The sequence below is a fragment of the Eurytemora carolleeae genome, unplaced genomic scaffold (assembly GCF_000591075.1).
Source record: "Eurytemora carolleeae unplaced genomic scaffold, Eaff_2.0 scaffold8, whole genome shotgun sequence".
In the NCBI taxonomy this organism is placed as follows: Eukaryota; Metazoa; Arthropoda; class Copepoda; order Calanoida; family Temoridae; genus Eurytemora; species Eurytemora carolleeae.
In genome coordinates this window covers 397,598-414,719 of record NW_019396114.1, presented here as the reverse complement: position 1 = coordinate 414,719, position 17,122 = coordinate 397,598, and the positions used below count along the sequence as shown (strand labels likewise).

Sequence of the window (17,122 nt, the reverse complement as noted above, 5' to 3'; positions counted from 1 at the left end):
TAAACTTTTTTATTGGATATCGAATGCGTATTAAAATATTCTCGATTAATTAATTAATCTTAATATCCATCATTCTAAAGTTTTCAGCTCTGAGTCTCTCTCAGTAGTTATTTAAGCGTACAATAAACTTTATTTCATGCCACCATACATTTAACAAATAATGATATTGATCATATCTTTTAACATTTAAACATCTATAAAGTTAAACTCTAACATGATTATTCTAAATAAATTATGACTAGAATAAAAGCTCTTCAAAATTTAATAAAAAATTATCGTAAAAAATGTAGATTATATTTATCAAATTAAGTTGCGGACCTTCACATCAAAAAATTAAGGACATTTTTTTTCACTGCATATAAATATTTTTAGATAAGAAACATGTTGGGTGGGAAATTTTAAAAAGTGTTAACCATCACATTATGTCAAATAGGAAAATTTTCGAAAAATATAAATTAATATAAAAATATTTTATGTTATAAAAAATACATAGAACCCCCGCTATATTAACAATAAGTTATAACGAAGGTACAATTTTTGTGATTATAAATAATATCTAGATAAAATATTTTAGAAATCTTTAAGACATTTGAACAGATGTACTTTCCATTTATCAATAAAAATGTATTTATAAAGCAAGAAAAATATTATAGTTTATATTTTCTTAATATACCCGTTATGCAATATTGTAAAAATAAACGCGGACGATATTTTTGAAAATACAAAAAAGTCGACAAGACGACGTAATTATGGTTAACTGTCTCTTCATGCAAATGTCTGAACAATCCCTTTAGTCCTGTTCATTCGTCTTCTGGCTTCTTTTCCTTCCCTGAATTATATAGAAGATGATTTCTCCCCTCAAACTTGGATTTCTTAATTTCTATAATAATAATATGCTAGAAATAAGAATTTGTTGCGAGTAATCAGCTTCGTTATTCGATTATTTTAATATGTTGGATTACGCACTATTGGATGTACACATACTGCATGTTTTTCTTGGGATGCAAATATCATGATATATTTTATTATAAAAGGTTCTCCCCCCCCCCCATCGCACATGGGGTCTTTTTTAAGAATTTAACAGTAAAGAAATTGTAACTCTGATTTTCTAATCTCTATATCTTTGCAACCCAATTTCGCAGACCTTAGATATTTGAAACTATCAAATATATAAGATCAAATAATCTAAGTATAAAATATCAGGTTGCAAAGATATATGGATTCAAAAATTAGATTTTGTGCACAAAGACTCAGGTTATTTTACCTTCTGTGTAGTAAACATATTTATATTTTATGGTAAACAGCATAAGAAGGAATGTGAACAGGACAAGGAGACCAGCGAACAGGAAGAACTCTATCCACTAGAATAGGAGAAAAGGAAAGTTAAACAAAACTAAAGTAAACAAAATAAAAATAAAATGCAATAATTTGAATGGTTCATTTCAGCAATAATTTCAGCAATGCGACAATATGAGCAAAAAATGACTCAAAAATGTCAAATCACTCATTTTTCTTATTTTTGTAAATCAAAATAAATAATGAATATTTTTTAAAGAAAAACCTGTTCAAGTTCTAAAGCAGAAACTATCTCCACAACAATAAGAGTTATCAGGTTTCCTACAGCTGTAGTCAGGTAGAACAGGGACTAGAAATAAACTGATTAGTTCGGTAGAACAATGTACAGTTTTATTTTATTATATTTATTTAGTTACGTAGAAGAAATCAATGATTTTTTAGTCCGGAAGAACAAAAACGTATTAGAAAAAGTCAGAAAAAAATAAAATGGTTCAAAAATATCAAATGTTTATTGGTTTATATATGTTAGTTCAAAACTAATGCTCTGGTATAGAACACGGACTGAATACAGTGTAATTAAACCAATATAAATATTTCAAAAATAATGCTCTGGTATAGAACACGGACTGAATACAGTGTAATTAAACCAATATAAATATTTCAAAACTAAAATATCTTTGTTACCTGCATAATAGATTTCATGCTTACAGGAGCCTAAAAATAAACATTTTAGATAAATAATATCAAAAATAAATAAAAGGTTGGTTTAATTGTTTTGTTTTTTATTTCAGAAAAACTGATTTTAGTTTAGATTTTGTTATAGTTGTAAAAATTTAATGAAATTGTTCTCTTTGAAAGGTTTCCGTACACCATAATTCTTTCCTTTAAAGAACGTATTTTTCTTGAAATTTAAAAAATAAAATCTATTCATATACAGTGTGACCCATAAAGGTCTGGAATAGGAGGACGACTAATAAACTCAAGTTATGATGTTAAAAACTCCAATAAACATAAAACATAAAAATTGTGTTCCAAAGGCCCATTTAAAGCCACTGGATAAACTATTTGCTTTAAAACAACATCAAAAACACTGCGTCCGCTTGTTAAAATGTCGTCTTCTTATACCACATATTTATGGATCCCACTGTATGTACCTGTGAGTAAGCAAACTCTAAGCTTGTAATAGAGAAAAGTATCTCCCCAACTGTCAGTATAATGTACTGGGGTAGAATCCAGAATATATGAATCTAAAAAAGACATAATTAGACAACTTGAAACTGAGTTTTTCTAATCCATTTATTTTTGCAACCTGATGATGTAGACCTTTGATATTTCAAACTATGAATTTTATCAGATAAAAAAGTCTAAGTTTGAAATATAAAAGGTTAACATGCAATATTATTAAGTTGCAAAGATACAGGAATTAGAAAATTTAAGTTTGTGGATAAAATTATTTTTAAAATCCAATTAATTTCTGTAAAACTTTGCTTTAAAGCAAAAACGAACAAGAAAATAGTTAAAATTTATTCTCTTTTAAATTGCCAAAAATACTGAAAAAAATTATATTATTTTTTTCCAGATAAGGTCCATAAACAAACTAATGCACTTGAATTCAAACATCTAAAATTATATCATAAAATCTAATTGAAATACTTTATTAAAGGGACTGTAGGCGAAACTTGAAGTGAGCCTCCATTTAGTTGAATCACAATAAAACCCTTAAAACCTTTGACTGATCAATGTTGACCCAAGAAATATATAGTCCAGGAACCGCCATATCTGATGCGTCAAATCCGTGTACTGCAGTGGGAGGAGATCAAAACAAAGAATTCAGGGGCAACGCATCATTTTTGAGGGAACAGGGCCCAAGGGGTGGAATAAAAATATATTGCTATTGTATTTTCCATATTGACCAGAAAGCCAAAAATCATAAGTATTCGCTCTTACTTGATATATTAACTTGTTTTTTTTGTTGGACTGTAATATCACATCAGAGTTTTAGTCTTTTACCATCAACTTCTGTGGGGGCACTGGTTTGACCTATCCTTTTTAATCTACAGGAACGCTTATTATGGATGAACACCTTGTTTGAAAGGTGTTTTATATTTAAGAAATACAGCCCCCTTTAAAATATTTTAGTTTCAGAAAAATAATCTTATTTAATAAATACCGTGTTTGGTTGAGTGAGAGCGTGTACATGAATTGTACCATCGTACACGAATACAATATATGAACCACCAATTTCAAACGTTGCAGTGCCTTTAAAATACTCGGCCTCCTAAATTATAAATATTAAAAAATATAGTTTCTAAAATCAAAGAAACAGAAACGCTTGTCTCAAAATCTTATTTTTTTAATCCCTATATTATTGAAACTTGATGGTGGAAACCTGCATGTATATTTAAAACTAGCAGTAAATTAATATAAAGTTCAAAATATCAAAGGTCTACGATACAATTGCAAAGATAGGTATTAGAAAATTTAAATTTGAGGCAAGTAAATAGTTCAATTTTGAATGTTTATTCAAATGTAATTCTGTAATGTTGACAAATGTTCAAACCGCAGCGTTCGGTCAGTTTTCAAATTACACGGAAAATTTTGGGTAATTAAACAAATTATTTTCTAATTAATTGATACAAAAACAACAATTATTTTAAATCTGTTTTTAAAGTTTTACCTTGCAGCTGAGGGATATTGTATGTCTGAAATTATAATTACAAATTAATTTAATATAAAAATATCTTAATGCACATATAACAATAAACAATGATTTTATTGAAAACAAACTTTAGCATTAAAGAAGTGCTTCCGGTCGATAATTGAGTTGATATTGGATTCGAAATTGATTTATGTATAGACAAGTTGATTTATGTAAATAAAATTGATTTCTGTAAAGAAAAATTGATTTATTTAAAGAAAATTTATTTATGTAAGGATAAATTTATTTATTTATACAGAAAAATTGATTTATGTAAGGAAAAATTTATTTATGTAAAGAAAAATTTATTTATGTATGGAAAATGTATTACCGCTTCTCAAATCTTTTAAGTACAAACACAAGTTTTCAAAAATCCAACGTTTAGCACGTTTTTGTAGAAGATTATTCCTAACTGAAAGTTAACTTACTCTCCAATACTCTCCAATGTGATGGTGGATGAGTCTGGGTTTGTTTTGTTTACAGAGATTGAACTCTGGATTTCATCTTGGGAGATATTAACGACTGTGCTCTCGTCACCACAGGATGAGTTAGTCTCAACATAAAACCTGGTCAAAACATTTAAAGGTATTTTAGACGCGACATCCCATTACATATCAGATTTTTAACGTTTCCCTTTAACTTTGTGTGGTCAAACTTTAAAAATTGATATTTTTTAATTTTGGTTTCTTTCAAAAATTACTTATGGATTTCTGCTACAGAAACAATGGAGGAAATTTTGAGAATTCAATACTTGTAAAATCGACGATATTAACACAATATTTATTAATTAAACTGTGTGAACCGGGCCTCCCTTCAATCTATATTTTTTAAATCAATTTTTTTCAAAATAATGTTTAATTTTTGAAATATTAATTTTTGTTCTCTCTGTACAAGGAAAATATTTCTAAAGATAAGGAATTTAATCTAAAATAAGATAATTAAAAAGTTTAAATTAATTTCTTCGAATAAAGAGAATGTTTAACATCTATCTAGAAACAAAATCGTAAAAGTTATATTTGTGGACTTTTATAGAATATCAGCTTTTTATTGCCAGTATTTGCCAACTATATAAAATCAAACCAAATCAAGCTTAATACATGTAATTGTCAAGCACGTAATAAAACATATTAATAACATATTCAAAACATATTTCTTTAGAAAGCCGAATTTTTTTCTCCATTTTTCATCAAAACTTAGATACGAGAAGAAATTATAATTGAAATCATTGTTAAATATTATTCCTACTTAAGGGGCTGTATGCATAATTTCGAGTAACCCTGCTTCTACAGAGTGACATGTTCTAATCATTTTTAACCTTTATGTAAGGAATTTTTGTAACAGTAAAAATATCGTGTTTTTTTTTTTAATTATCCGTACAGGTACAGCATGTACAGGTACAGCATGTACAGGTACAGTACAGCATGTAAATCAGAAAGTTGATTTTGATAGATATTCAAATAGAAGTTAGAAAAATAATTAGATAACTCATGAACCCTTGATCCAATAAAAGGTTTAAAATTTAAGTTGTTAAATTCTTAGAATGTCCTTCATTGTCTCTGCATATGTAGAGAGAAATTGGAAAATAAAGAATGTCTCAATCAGATCAGGCAAAGCTTAAAAGGTAATGTTGTGAATCATACACGCCACTCTACAGTTGAGATAATGCGTGCAGTCCCTTTAAAATGAAAAAAAAACAATAAATTAATTAAAGGGAGTGTTCGCGAAAAATGAAAGGGGGTATAGGCTTAATGTATGATTTACCTAACTCTTGGCATTCCATCGTCTGTTTTATCAATAATATCTCCAAATTTAGAAGAGTAAAATACGTCGTTACTCTCAACAAAATCAGGACGGAATATTATTGTCAGATTCTGAAAAACATGATGTTATGTACAGGGGCGTATTCAGGGGGGGGGCTATGGGGCTAAGCCCCCCTGGACCAGTGAAATCTGTTGATTTCTGGGGGGTTTTAGACCCCAAAGGGTGCTGAGCCCCAATTTGAAAAGATAAAAAAATAAGCCCCCCCTGGACAAATTCCTGAATATGCCCCTGGTTATGTATATAGTCAAAATCACAGAAATCTGTCTGTCCCTTATATGAATAATATTATTTATTTTGTTAATTATGATGGTTGAAAAAAAGTTGACTGGAAGAACATCAAAGAAGTTTTTTTTCATCCCATCTTCATAGTTAACAAAACAAATGATATTGTTCAACACGCAGTAAAAGAAGTTTGGAATTATTTCTATTTTCAATTCTTAAACACCTCATGGTCTTAAGTTACCGTTCATTACCCTACCCTATGCACTGATGATAGGATAGAGTTAAAACCGTATTGACATAAAAAATAAAAATAAATACTCTTAATTAAACTTTACCTGTTGTGATATCAAAGTGATCGATTTCTTGAAATCCTACAAGAAAAAAGTTTTTTTTCTGACATTTATTTTTGTTCGGTCTAATTTTATATTTAGTTTTTATAATTTACAACTCAACTATTTCTAAATCAAGTTCGAAACTTTTGTGTCCTTAATTTTAGCCGGCTGTTTTGCCCCTTGACAATTAAATATAGCTAAAATCACCACCACCATCAAAATATCTTACTTGCAATAATTGTAAATTATAAAATTCTCTTATTTTTACTTCATTTTTTAATGAAAGGAAATCATCTATCATACCTTATCATTGTATACCCCCTCAATGTTAAATGAGCCGATATCAATATTTTTTGAGAATGTTCCAGAACTTTCCAATGAAGGACCTACAGCAAAAAAATAAAGTTGTTTAATAATTTAAAAATAAATTATAATAAAAATTAATGATATGATTTTTACCAAATTTACTGGCGCTGTCTCCCTTCCAAGTAATTGGAGTATTAAGACCGTTATGGATAGTCAATCTGCCCTAAAATATACATAATGTAATTGTAATAGTAGTCTACCACAAAACCCGATAGTTTAGAAATAATTTGAAGGTCGTCTTTAATCTTTAAAAATAACTTGCGGCATTTATTGGTTTCTCACATTTGTATAATTTAATCATAAATGGAGTCTGCCTTTTTTCTCATTTCAAAATTTCCAGAGTTAAACAGATTCGTTTAAATTTAGACAGTTTGGTCGTTTTTGAAATTTGATCGAGCTATTTGACAGGGGTAACTATTCTGCGGGGTTAGAACGCAATTTTAAGAAAACTTTATAGTCGCCCTGATCCTAATTCAATTTGTAAATTTTTACTTAAAACAAAACCAAATTTTATTCTGTTAAATTTCTGTTTTGTTTATTTTTATTGTTTGGATTTATCAAACCAAGTGATAAATGGGGGGGGGGGGGGTTAACCTGTGATCCTGATGGTTTATCAGGGAAGGTTGTTTTGAGCTGTAGCTCCGGTATACTGATTGTCCTAACCTGGGATACTGATGGTATATCAGGGAATGTTGTTTTGAGCTGTAGCTCCAGTATACCGGAGACAATGAAGGCTACGGCAACCAAGAAGCAACCAGTCACTATCCTCTGGAGCGGGGTCTTCAGCAAGTTACATTTACCTTGAAAAACATACTTTAATATAATATTAAAAGAAACCATCCTATTTTGTTCGAAATTACCTAACGCCTCCCGAAATTATAAAAAAATTTTTAAATATAATAGTTATTAAAAAAAAACTTTTATTTTGGTTCGGTGTGACTACAGATTTAAACAGCATTTTTCACTTTTATAGAATTATATTTTGTCCATAGCTTCAGAATGTCTGTCCAAAAATGTACAGCACGTCATGCTATAAAAATAGTATTATAGCGAATTTATGAAACGTTTGTATACTTGTCTTATACAACAGATTTTTTAAAGATATACCAAGTTTTTTGACAAAGCACAAATAAATATAACTGAAAATCGATTATTTTGAGAATCAAAAACGTTCCTAGACAGAAAAACGGCAATATATTCTTCATTGTTATTCAGATAGAGGTTTTAAAGGCACCGTTGTGAATCGGACATTCCACTCTTGATATTGAGGATGACTTGAAACATTCTGCTCTGCCAGTCATTCTAAAGCAACAAAAAAATGACCTGTATCTCAAGCCTTTAAAACCCCAAGATCATTTGATTTGTGTAATTGTAAACTCGTTCTGTACACAGATACATGTACGTGTATTTTACTTTATCTATCTATCTATCTAATTGGTGATGAATTTTGAAAGATCTCCAAATATATGTTTTAATCTTGCTTTTATGAAAATACCTTTCAATATAGATTTATTAAATTTATTACTTAGACCAAACATCCAACAGTAGAGCTAGCTTCAAGAAAAGTTTTTCAATCAAAAACTAATTATAAACGTTCACCGAGATTATTGGATTAAGATTTTGTTTACCTTTTTACATAATATTCTTATATTATGTTTATTTTCAGATAGCTTAAAATACCCTTTAAGGGACTGTACGTGTAATTTGAAGTGAATTTCCATGCAAACAATGGGAATTCCTGATTCAAACTAGTACCCTTGAATACTAGTACCCTTGAATACTAGTACCCTTGAATACTAGTACCCTTGAATACTAGTACCCTTGAATACTAGTACCCTTGAAAGTACCCTTGAATACTAGTACCCTTGAATACTAGTACCCTTGAATACTAGTACCCTTGAATACTAGTACCCTTGAATACTAGTACCCTTGAATACCTATCTGTCCAATTATATGGAAGATATGGACGTTCTCTTAGGTTTGAAACTGTTTTTTTTTCCTGCTAATTCCTATATTTTTTCCTACAGTTAAATACTTTTCCAAAATTATTTTTTAAAATCAGTTTCTAAATTACAAAATTAATATCAAGATTATACTTTATCTTACAAAGCTCTTAAGGGTACCGTCGTGAATCGGGCATTGCCATCTTTGCATAGACGGTCGCATAAAATCACGATTACAGTTCCTTTAAAGGGAGTGACTGACAATAAATGGTAATTGAACTGAGAATGTAGTATTATGGAGACATTTTTTAGGAATCATTTAAGACCTATGAGACGTTTTTACGGTGCATATTTGTTCAGCAAGAGCCATGAGCGAAAATTCAATCTTTGAAATCCTTATAGATTGTTCATTATTTAATAACGACGACGAAAAATGTAGTGAAATTCTTCAGTAAACTAATTAGGAACAGGTTGAGAAAATAAAAATTGACTACTATCATCGAAAATAAGTAATGTATTCAGTTATTGGGTTCTTTAATATCTCATTGTTCACACACATTTTCTGTAGATTTCCTGGAATTTTTATTGAATTTGAAGACATTTGAAAAATTTGAAGAAATCTGCGATCAAATTCATAAAGAATAAAATATAAAATTAATATAATGATGAAAAGGAAATAGTTGATTATAACGTGATTTATTGAGAAACATGTTCCTAACCTACTAATTAGTTTTGTCGTCGTTATTTAATAATTTAAAAAAATCGATTCTAAAACGTAACCACCCACATGGATAATTTTGAACGTTAAGTTTCCGGTCAAACTCGATATTTATACATCATTAAAACGTTTTATACGTCTCAATTATTTTCAGTTCAACTACCATACATTGCCGGTCACTCCCTTTAAAGAATATATGTATTTACCTAGTAGAGGATAAATAACAACGTCAAATAATGGAATGAGAAGAAGAATAAGAACCGGATTAGCCACCTGGAAAAAAATATTTTAGAAAATTCAGGCTTAAATATTTTTTACTAAATTTTTTGTTCAGATCATTATATCTAATTAAATTTTGTCGTCCGTGGCGACATTCTAACATAGGGGAAAATAGTGATAAAATAAATAATGGTATTTAGACTGAAATGTTTTAAATTTTGCAATACTTTTTTCGCATATCTTTATTTTTTCATTGTATCTATTTACTTTTTATTAATATTTTCATTTTTTACTAACATTTATTTACAGGCTTACCCACGGCCACAAGAAAAATACTTTCAACGGTTTGCAAAGTAAAATGGAGAGAAAGAAAAACAAATTTATAGTTGAAATAACCCAAGTATTTAAGATTTAAGACTTTGTGGGTAGCCCTTCCAATTTGGACTATATCTGAACCTGCATCTGATCTGGGAGAATCTGGAATCCAAATGTATATCCATTCATCTTGCTCGCCTGAAACAGATAAAATACTAATAATTAAAATTCGTTTTTATATATTTCAACATAAAACCTCCTAAAAACAATATCTTTCTACATTTGTTAGACACTGCTTAATAGTTATTTTAAGGGTTTTTTGAAATTTTATTTTTGACAGGAAATCAATAAAGTTCATTAAAAAAGCGAAGGCAAATTAACCTTTTTTCAATAATTTCATTTCACTTTTAAAAATCTTAATATTCCTTTTTTTCTCAAAAAAAAAATATTCTTACAAGTCAAAAAAAACAACTATGTAGATATTACAACTTCTCACTTACCTGTATAGTCCATCTTGACCCCTGCTGATCATACAGTGCCCAGTACATAGGGTACATCAGGAAAATGGCGCTAACACGGAAAACCGCCTACATGAACATTAATTACAGAATTCTAGAATGTTTTCTATAATGCACTACAGTAATATTTGCAAGCACATGTGCCTAACTGAAACTGAAATTTAGTTATTTAAAAAATAAAGCAGAAAATAAAATAAAATAATCAATTTCTTACTCAAAGAGAAAGCCAATGAAACTGAAGAAAATGGCGCGTGAATATGAAATTGTAAATTTCTAGTATTTTCTAAACGAATTTCAAACCTTCAAATCTTGAACGAAGGTATCTCCGAACTCTGGAGCTGCTACATCCAGCCAATGTCCGTCCTTTAGTTTAGATCTACGGTTTTTAATAGCGCACTAAAGTACATAAGAGTTTTTTTAGATATGATTATGCATTGTGTAATGTATATAATGTGTACACTGTACAAAAAATAAGATTCACAACGGTACCCATCAAAATCTGATCAATAGTGTGGTTGTGGAAGGTATCGTAGTGATCATACAGAAAGGAAATTAATTTATAGAGTGGTCGGTTGTGTACATCACGATATGTTTACGTATCTAACACTGTACATTTGTATATAGAGTGATCGTATTTCTAGGGGGATTTTATGGATTTGATAAATTTTATATTTTCTCTTTTTATTCAAAGAGAATTCATGACGTTGACTGCAAACAGTTGACAATTTTTAAATTTGTAGATTTTCAATTCGTTAGATAAAAATGCTGTCAAAAATATTACGTTTCTAGGGCATACCTTTAGCTTTATCATAACTTTAATAACCTTCTTTTTTCAAACATTTTTATTGTTTCTTCTCTTCAACTCTTTATCATAAACATGACAGTGTATGCGGGGTTACCCACAAAAGATGAAACAACGATGACGACCTGGAGCTCTTATAAACATAAACAACAATCTAAAGGTTGGATTTAGTTTCTGTCTGAAATATTTTCTCGTAATTTGTGGGTAACCTTGTATTGTCATAAGAAAGATACAAAAATAAAATTTTATTCATGTTTAAAGGGAGTGACCGGCTATGTAAGGTAGTTGAACTGAGTATGCAGTGTTGTGGAATTAACTTCTTTCGGATTCATTTGAGGCATATTAAACTTTTAAAAGATCTGTAAATCCTGAGTTTGAGCGCAAATTCGATGTTCAAAACTCCTACTTTGGGGGTGGATACGTTTCCAGAATTAGTTTTTTTAAACTATCAAATAACGACAACGAAAAATAAAGTAAAAATTATACAGTAATCTAATTAGATGGTTAGAAACATATTTCTCAAAAGAACTTTGTCAATAAATCAATGCTAAAATCGATTATTTGGTTTTCATTATTATATTGAATTTCTTATTTTCTTTGAATTTATTCGCAGATTTCTTCAAATTCTTCAAATGTCGTCTTTCAATAATAATTCTAGAAAATCTGCAGAAAATCTTTGTGAATAATGAAAAACCAGAATAATGAGAAAATAGAAACTGATAATTGAACAAGATTACTTATTTTCGATCATAAGATTAATTTTTATTTTCTCAACATGTTCCTATACATGACGTCTGTATTTTATTGTAGAACTTTTTACATTTTATGTCGTCGTTATTTAATAATTTAATGCGTTACACGCCTGCCACCAAACTGCAACTAAGCTTTCGGTGCGTTCTGCAATAATCTGCAGTACACTGACCGGAGATATAATAGCGTTTAGTGGAGAGTGGTTCACTCACCCAGATACACTTAACTGAATCCACCAGTACATTACGCTTAGGTATGTTCACAGTGTACATAGGCTTTCCCAGGGCAAATATAACTAAAAAAATGCGACTTAAAACAAATCTTTTTAAAGTTTCATTTAAATAAACTCAGCCATCTCTATGTCTGAACAAGATTTTTTTGCCTCTCATATTAATCTAAATCGATTCGCAAACTCTTCTATAATCTATTTTTGATTTTAGGTGTTTAGGATTCAAAATGCATCAACACCTGTTGGAATTATTTCACTCTTACTGAAAATCTAGGTTTTTTTTTAAATTTCGAGTTAGACCTCAGCTGTACCTCTCAATTCAGTTAAATAAAGTTGCATTTCTAGATTTTTTATTTCAGAAGTTTGTTGCTGCATTGCAATTGAGAAGTGTATAGCCGTGAATTCAAAAATAAGTTTAGGCTTTGTCGACATTCCTCAAAAACATTTGAAATCGTGCTCCTAAATTCATTCGTGAAAAATTAGAGATTGGTTTTAGAATAATCATTATTGAAACCTTGAACAGATTGGTATCATCTTATATTTCTATCCGATGCATATATGATTATCTATTTATCATGCTAAAATTTGAATTTTAATATTTCTGAAAATAAAAGTAAAATTTTGTCTAACCTAGGGCTACAGCCATGAGTCCTGCAGGGACACCAAAGGCTAGAGAATAACAAGATTCTTCACCCAAACATGGAACTTTTCTAAAATATTAGTTACATGACAATGTCCAATTCACAACAGTACCTTTAAAAGGATTGCCTGATCAAGAATTAGTTATAAATGTTTATTATTTTGATTTTTGAAAACTGATTATTTTCAACTTTGGTTTTTCTACAAAAGTGACTTGCGCATTTCTACTGCCGGACAACTATAGGAATTATCAGTATTAAACACTAAAAGCGACAATGTCTTTTACATTATTGATCAGATAAAGGTTTCAAGGGTTATACCTTAAATCGGACATTGCCATCTTTGCATGGAGAGCAACTTAAAATTACACTTACAGTCCCTTTAATAATGTAAAAAGAGGAAAAAGTATAATAATATATCAATTTTGATACTTTGATACCGATAAGTTAATATTATTACAGCGTTTAGGTTTTGCTGATGCATGTCTTGAATTGAAACTACATTCTCGAAATTTGCAAATTTACCCCGGCGCGGTTTAGAATTATTTTACACAGGATGCAAATTTTGTGGACAAAATGAAAAGGAAAAGTATACAAAATAATGTTAAAAAATGAATAAGATTATTACAACAATTCAACTTCCTATTTTCTAAATCTTAAAAAATAATCGTTAACCTTTGGTAATAAAAATCATTATCTAGGAGTTGTAAATTTTAGGGATTTCAAAACACTCTTATCTTGTTCAACGACGTAATGGAATTTATATATACTGGCTGATCCACATTTTTAATAAATTATATCAGATTCTATTACAGTGTTTAAGAGTGTCTCAAAAGATTCGATCAAAGTTCAATGAGCTCCTTTAAAGCTTTTTGAGACTGTACCAAAGTTTTAAAAAATCATGTAATCGGAGATTCGATCAAAATTTTAGAAATCCTTATCGTCATTTTTGATAAGTCGAATACAACGATAGAACTTCCTGTAACATTGCTTACAGGTCTCAAGATTAATATTTGTTAAAGGGACTGTAAACGCAATTTCAAGTGCCTCTCCATTTTAGAATGGCATGTCCGACTAAAAACGTTTAACTAGTTAATGACTTTTTGTGGAAGCTATTTTTTTACTTTAATAATATCATTATATGTTATCAGAAAATAAATACTTTAATTAGAATTCTAAAAAATCTTGTTGAACGAATTTCCGAGTCCTTCATGATCAGACAAAGGGTTTTAAGTTTTTAATAACGTTTCCAGTCCCTTTAAGGTGAAAGGCGGAATTTAAAGAATTTGAGCCGCGTATCAACTTTGAGACGTGGCTCAAAAATAGTTGGGTCCACTCAAAATAGTATTTAGTGTTCCGGTGCCGGTGCTCAATTGGAACCGGTTTTAGGCCGTTCAGCGAGGCGGTTTAAATTCTTTAAATTCTGGCTTTGCATACATTTAGCACATATTCTCACCGTAAGTATGGTGTTACAATGGTTGATATTAAACTACCAAAGTTAATGGAAGCATAAAACATTGCAAAGTATGTTGCCATCTGCTTCTTTTGTTCTGGAACCTGAACATACATAGAGTTATCTAGAAGAACCTTAATATTTTGTTCGTAAGATCGAACTTACCAAAACCATTTCAAACATTTTCTTCGGAAACACGAATTTAGAATAAACAAGAGGGTTTCAATTTAAACATTAAAGGTTTGTTGGTTTTCTAGCTGTTAACCTTGTTGAGATTGTGCAAAATGTTGTTTTTAAAGGATTTTAAAAATCTTTCAGCTTATCTTTCACAAAAGACCAGTTTTTTCATAATGTAATAGAAGCAACTTGTGCAAATAAGATTTAAATTTTTACAAAATTTTTCGAATTTGTATAGAACTTTCTAAAAGCACAAAAATTGTCAAAAAAATAATACCTTACTTACATTATGCTTTAGATAAGCTTTTGCTTTTATTTTTTCATAAATTATTGCATTTTCAATGTTTTCTTTTGAACATAAATATCTATAATATAATATTTATTTTGAACTTTAATATTTTTTATTGAATGACCTGAGATCTCCTTATCTGAGGTTAAAGTGAAAAAGGCAGGTTTGATAATATATTTGACTAAGGATAATAAAAATAGAAATGATACAACTAGATTTGAACAACTGAAGAATAGGAAGACACCATTTAAATCAGTGTCATATTGTTAAAAAAATAATTTTTACTAAATGCTTAACACACACAACTTTTTAAGTGAAATAGGTCTGTTTATAGACTGCACATTTACATGATGTGTTTTATGTTTATTTGACTATTCAAAATCATAAATAGAGTCAAACAATCGTCTTCCTATTCCACAGTTTTATGGGTCTCACTGTACACTATACAGTGTATATCTAACCTTAAACTGATCAGCTCCAAGTGCTACAACACATGGTTTTATTCCTCCAGTACCAATAGCAATCAGGAATATACCAATGGAAGAAATAGCTCTGAAAATAATCATTATTTTTTTATTTAGATTCTAAAATGAGAAAATCGCTTTTTTCAATAAAAAATCGCTTATTTGGCAGTTATCCAACTGTTGCTGTCAAATAAGCTATTTATTAAGTCGGTAATTTAGCGGCCAAATAATTTATTTTTAATTTAGCAAATTAGGGTCCGAACCTAAAATATTAGATTATCTGATCTACCATAATGTTAAAAGGCTTACAACGTCAGCGTAAGACAATATTAGGAGGGGTGAACAATAAAGAAATCAGTTCCTTTCAGATTGTATTCTATGATTAATAATAATAAAGTTTAGATTTAAACTTCATAAACGAATACGATTGCAATTTAAATATGTACAATTCTGAAGAACAGATGTTTTTGATTATGAAAAATGTCCAGAGTTTTATTAAGTATTGGAAAAGGGAAAAATGAAAAATATCTTTGCATATAAAATAAAAAAGATACGAATTAAGCAATCTTTAATATGAAATTCATGTTTATGTCATTTAATTGTGATCCTTCCTTAAAGAGAGTGTTCATGAAAAATGAAAGGGGGTATAGGCTAACGTTGAATCAAATTCGATGGTGATCGCTTCTAATCTTACTTCTATCTGTAGTGTTCTATAAGGAGAAAATGATTAAAACCTACTCATAACGAAGACGTTAAAAACAATACAAATTACGAAGTTGCATATTTTCACTCAGATCGGAAATAATTCAATTAAATTTAAAATTAATTATTCATATATTACAAGCTATTATTCAATTCGATTTATCGGTATATAGTTGAGATTTCATAATATCTTTTATTTTATTTGTACACGATTAATTTTTAACGACGATTATTTGGCCGCTAGGCGTCTCTGCCCTCGACGTTACAGGGGTCCCACGTAAGAGAGACATCTATCGTCGTTTAAAGTGCATCGTATATTAAAAGAATAAAAAATATTATGAAATGTCAACTTTATAGGAATGCATCGAATTAAATTCGACAGCTACAGGTTATAATATCTGAAAGATTAGTTTAAACTTTAATTGAGTTATTGACGATATGAGTGAAATATTTCAACTTCGTGAATCTGTATGGGTCCTACGTTCTTCGGTATGATTAGTTTGAACCCTTCTTCCCCTGATAGACGCAACAGATAGAAGTAAGATAAGTAACGATCACCATCGAATTCGATTCATTCATTTTTTGCAACACTTCCTTTAAATTAAAGAGTTACATGCCAGAATCACAAGTTATGGTCTTTTGTTGTCTTTGCTTCGCAATTAACTTTCATGGAGAAACAGAATTCAGAAACGTAAATTTTTCAGTTATTTAATTAAGGATATCTCCATCCATTTTATTCAAAACATTTTGGAATTTAATGAAGAGTCATTTAAAATTAAATAGACAGTCCCTTTAAAGCTTACAGGTTAGGGAGGCCTTCAATCCCATATTCGCTATCACTGACAGCTCCAAATGCTAGAATGCTCTGACCAATAGCGTAGAGGATAGATAGATAGAAGATAGTTCGAAACTTCCCAAACACAGAATCTAAAAAACCACATTTAAAATCAAATTTAATCCTTTTGATGGAATGCAATCAAGGTTCGAGAAGTAAAGTCTTATTAGAAATCTTGAAAGGAGGTGCAAATGTATTTTCAAGCATTGATAAAGTGACATTTTCGATGCACATGGTATAGTACCCTTTTTGTTTTGTCTTATTAAGAATAAATAAGATATCCATATTTTGTTTTTAAAAGCTGGAGAAATTATCTTAAAAAAAACTTTTCAAGC

At 29.6% G+C, this 17,122-nt stretch overlaps 1 protein-coding gene across 3 annotated transcripts in view; it reads right to left on the bottom strand.

The window, feature by feature from the left end:
* Positions 1–110: 110 nt before the first annotated feature.
* The window catches only part of LOC111695341 (peptide transporter family 2), a 28,598-nt gene continuing 11,586 nt past the window's right edge, over positions 111–17,122 (bottom strand). For all 3 annotated transcript variants that reach the window (XM_023464636.1, XM_023464635.1, XM_023464637.1), the window contains exons 6-27: positions 16,756–16,879; positions 15,248–15,338; positions 14,324–14,424; positions 12,860–12,939; positions 12,213–12,295; positions 10,749–10,844; positions 10,431–10,517; positions 10,072–10,128; positions 9,603–9,669; positions 7,399–7,535; positions 6,829–6,898; positions 6,673–6,755; positions 6,373–6,408; positions 5,756–5,865; positions 4,423–4,560; positions 3,974–3,998; positions 3,467–3,574; positions 2,451–2,543; positions 1,981–2,010; positions 1,562–1,645; positions 1,265–1,361; positions 111–829 (exon numbers count right to left, since the gene is read on the bottom strand). In XM_023464636.1, coding sequence (XP_023320404.1) covers positions 801–829; positions 1,265–1,361; positions 1,562–1,645; positions 1,981–2,010; positions 2,451–2,543; positions 3,467–3,574; positions 3,974–3,998; positions 4,423–4,560; positions 5,756–5,865; positions 6,373–6,408; positions 6,673–6,755; positions 6,829–6,898; positions 7,399–7,535; positions 9,603–9,669; positions 10,072–10,128; positions 10,431–10,517; positions 10,749–10,844; positions 12,213–12,295; positions 12,860–12,939; positions 14,324–14,424; positions 15,248–15,338; positions 16,756–16,879 — 1,826 coding nt within the window. In that variant the 3' untranslated portion in view covers positions 111–800. The remainder of the gene's footprint in view (positions 830–1,264; positions 1,362–1,561; positions 1,646–1,980; positions 2,011–2,450; positions 2,544–3,466; positions 3,575–3,973; positions 3,999–4,422; positions 4,561–5,755; positions 5,866–6,372; positions 6,409–6,672; positions 6,756–6,828; positions 6,899–7,398; positions 7,536–9,602; positions 9,670–10,071; positions 10,129–10,430; positions 10,518–10,748; positions 10,845–12,212; positions 12,296–12,859; positions 12,940–14,323; positions 14,425–15,247; positions 15,339–16,755; positions 16,880–17,122) is intronic.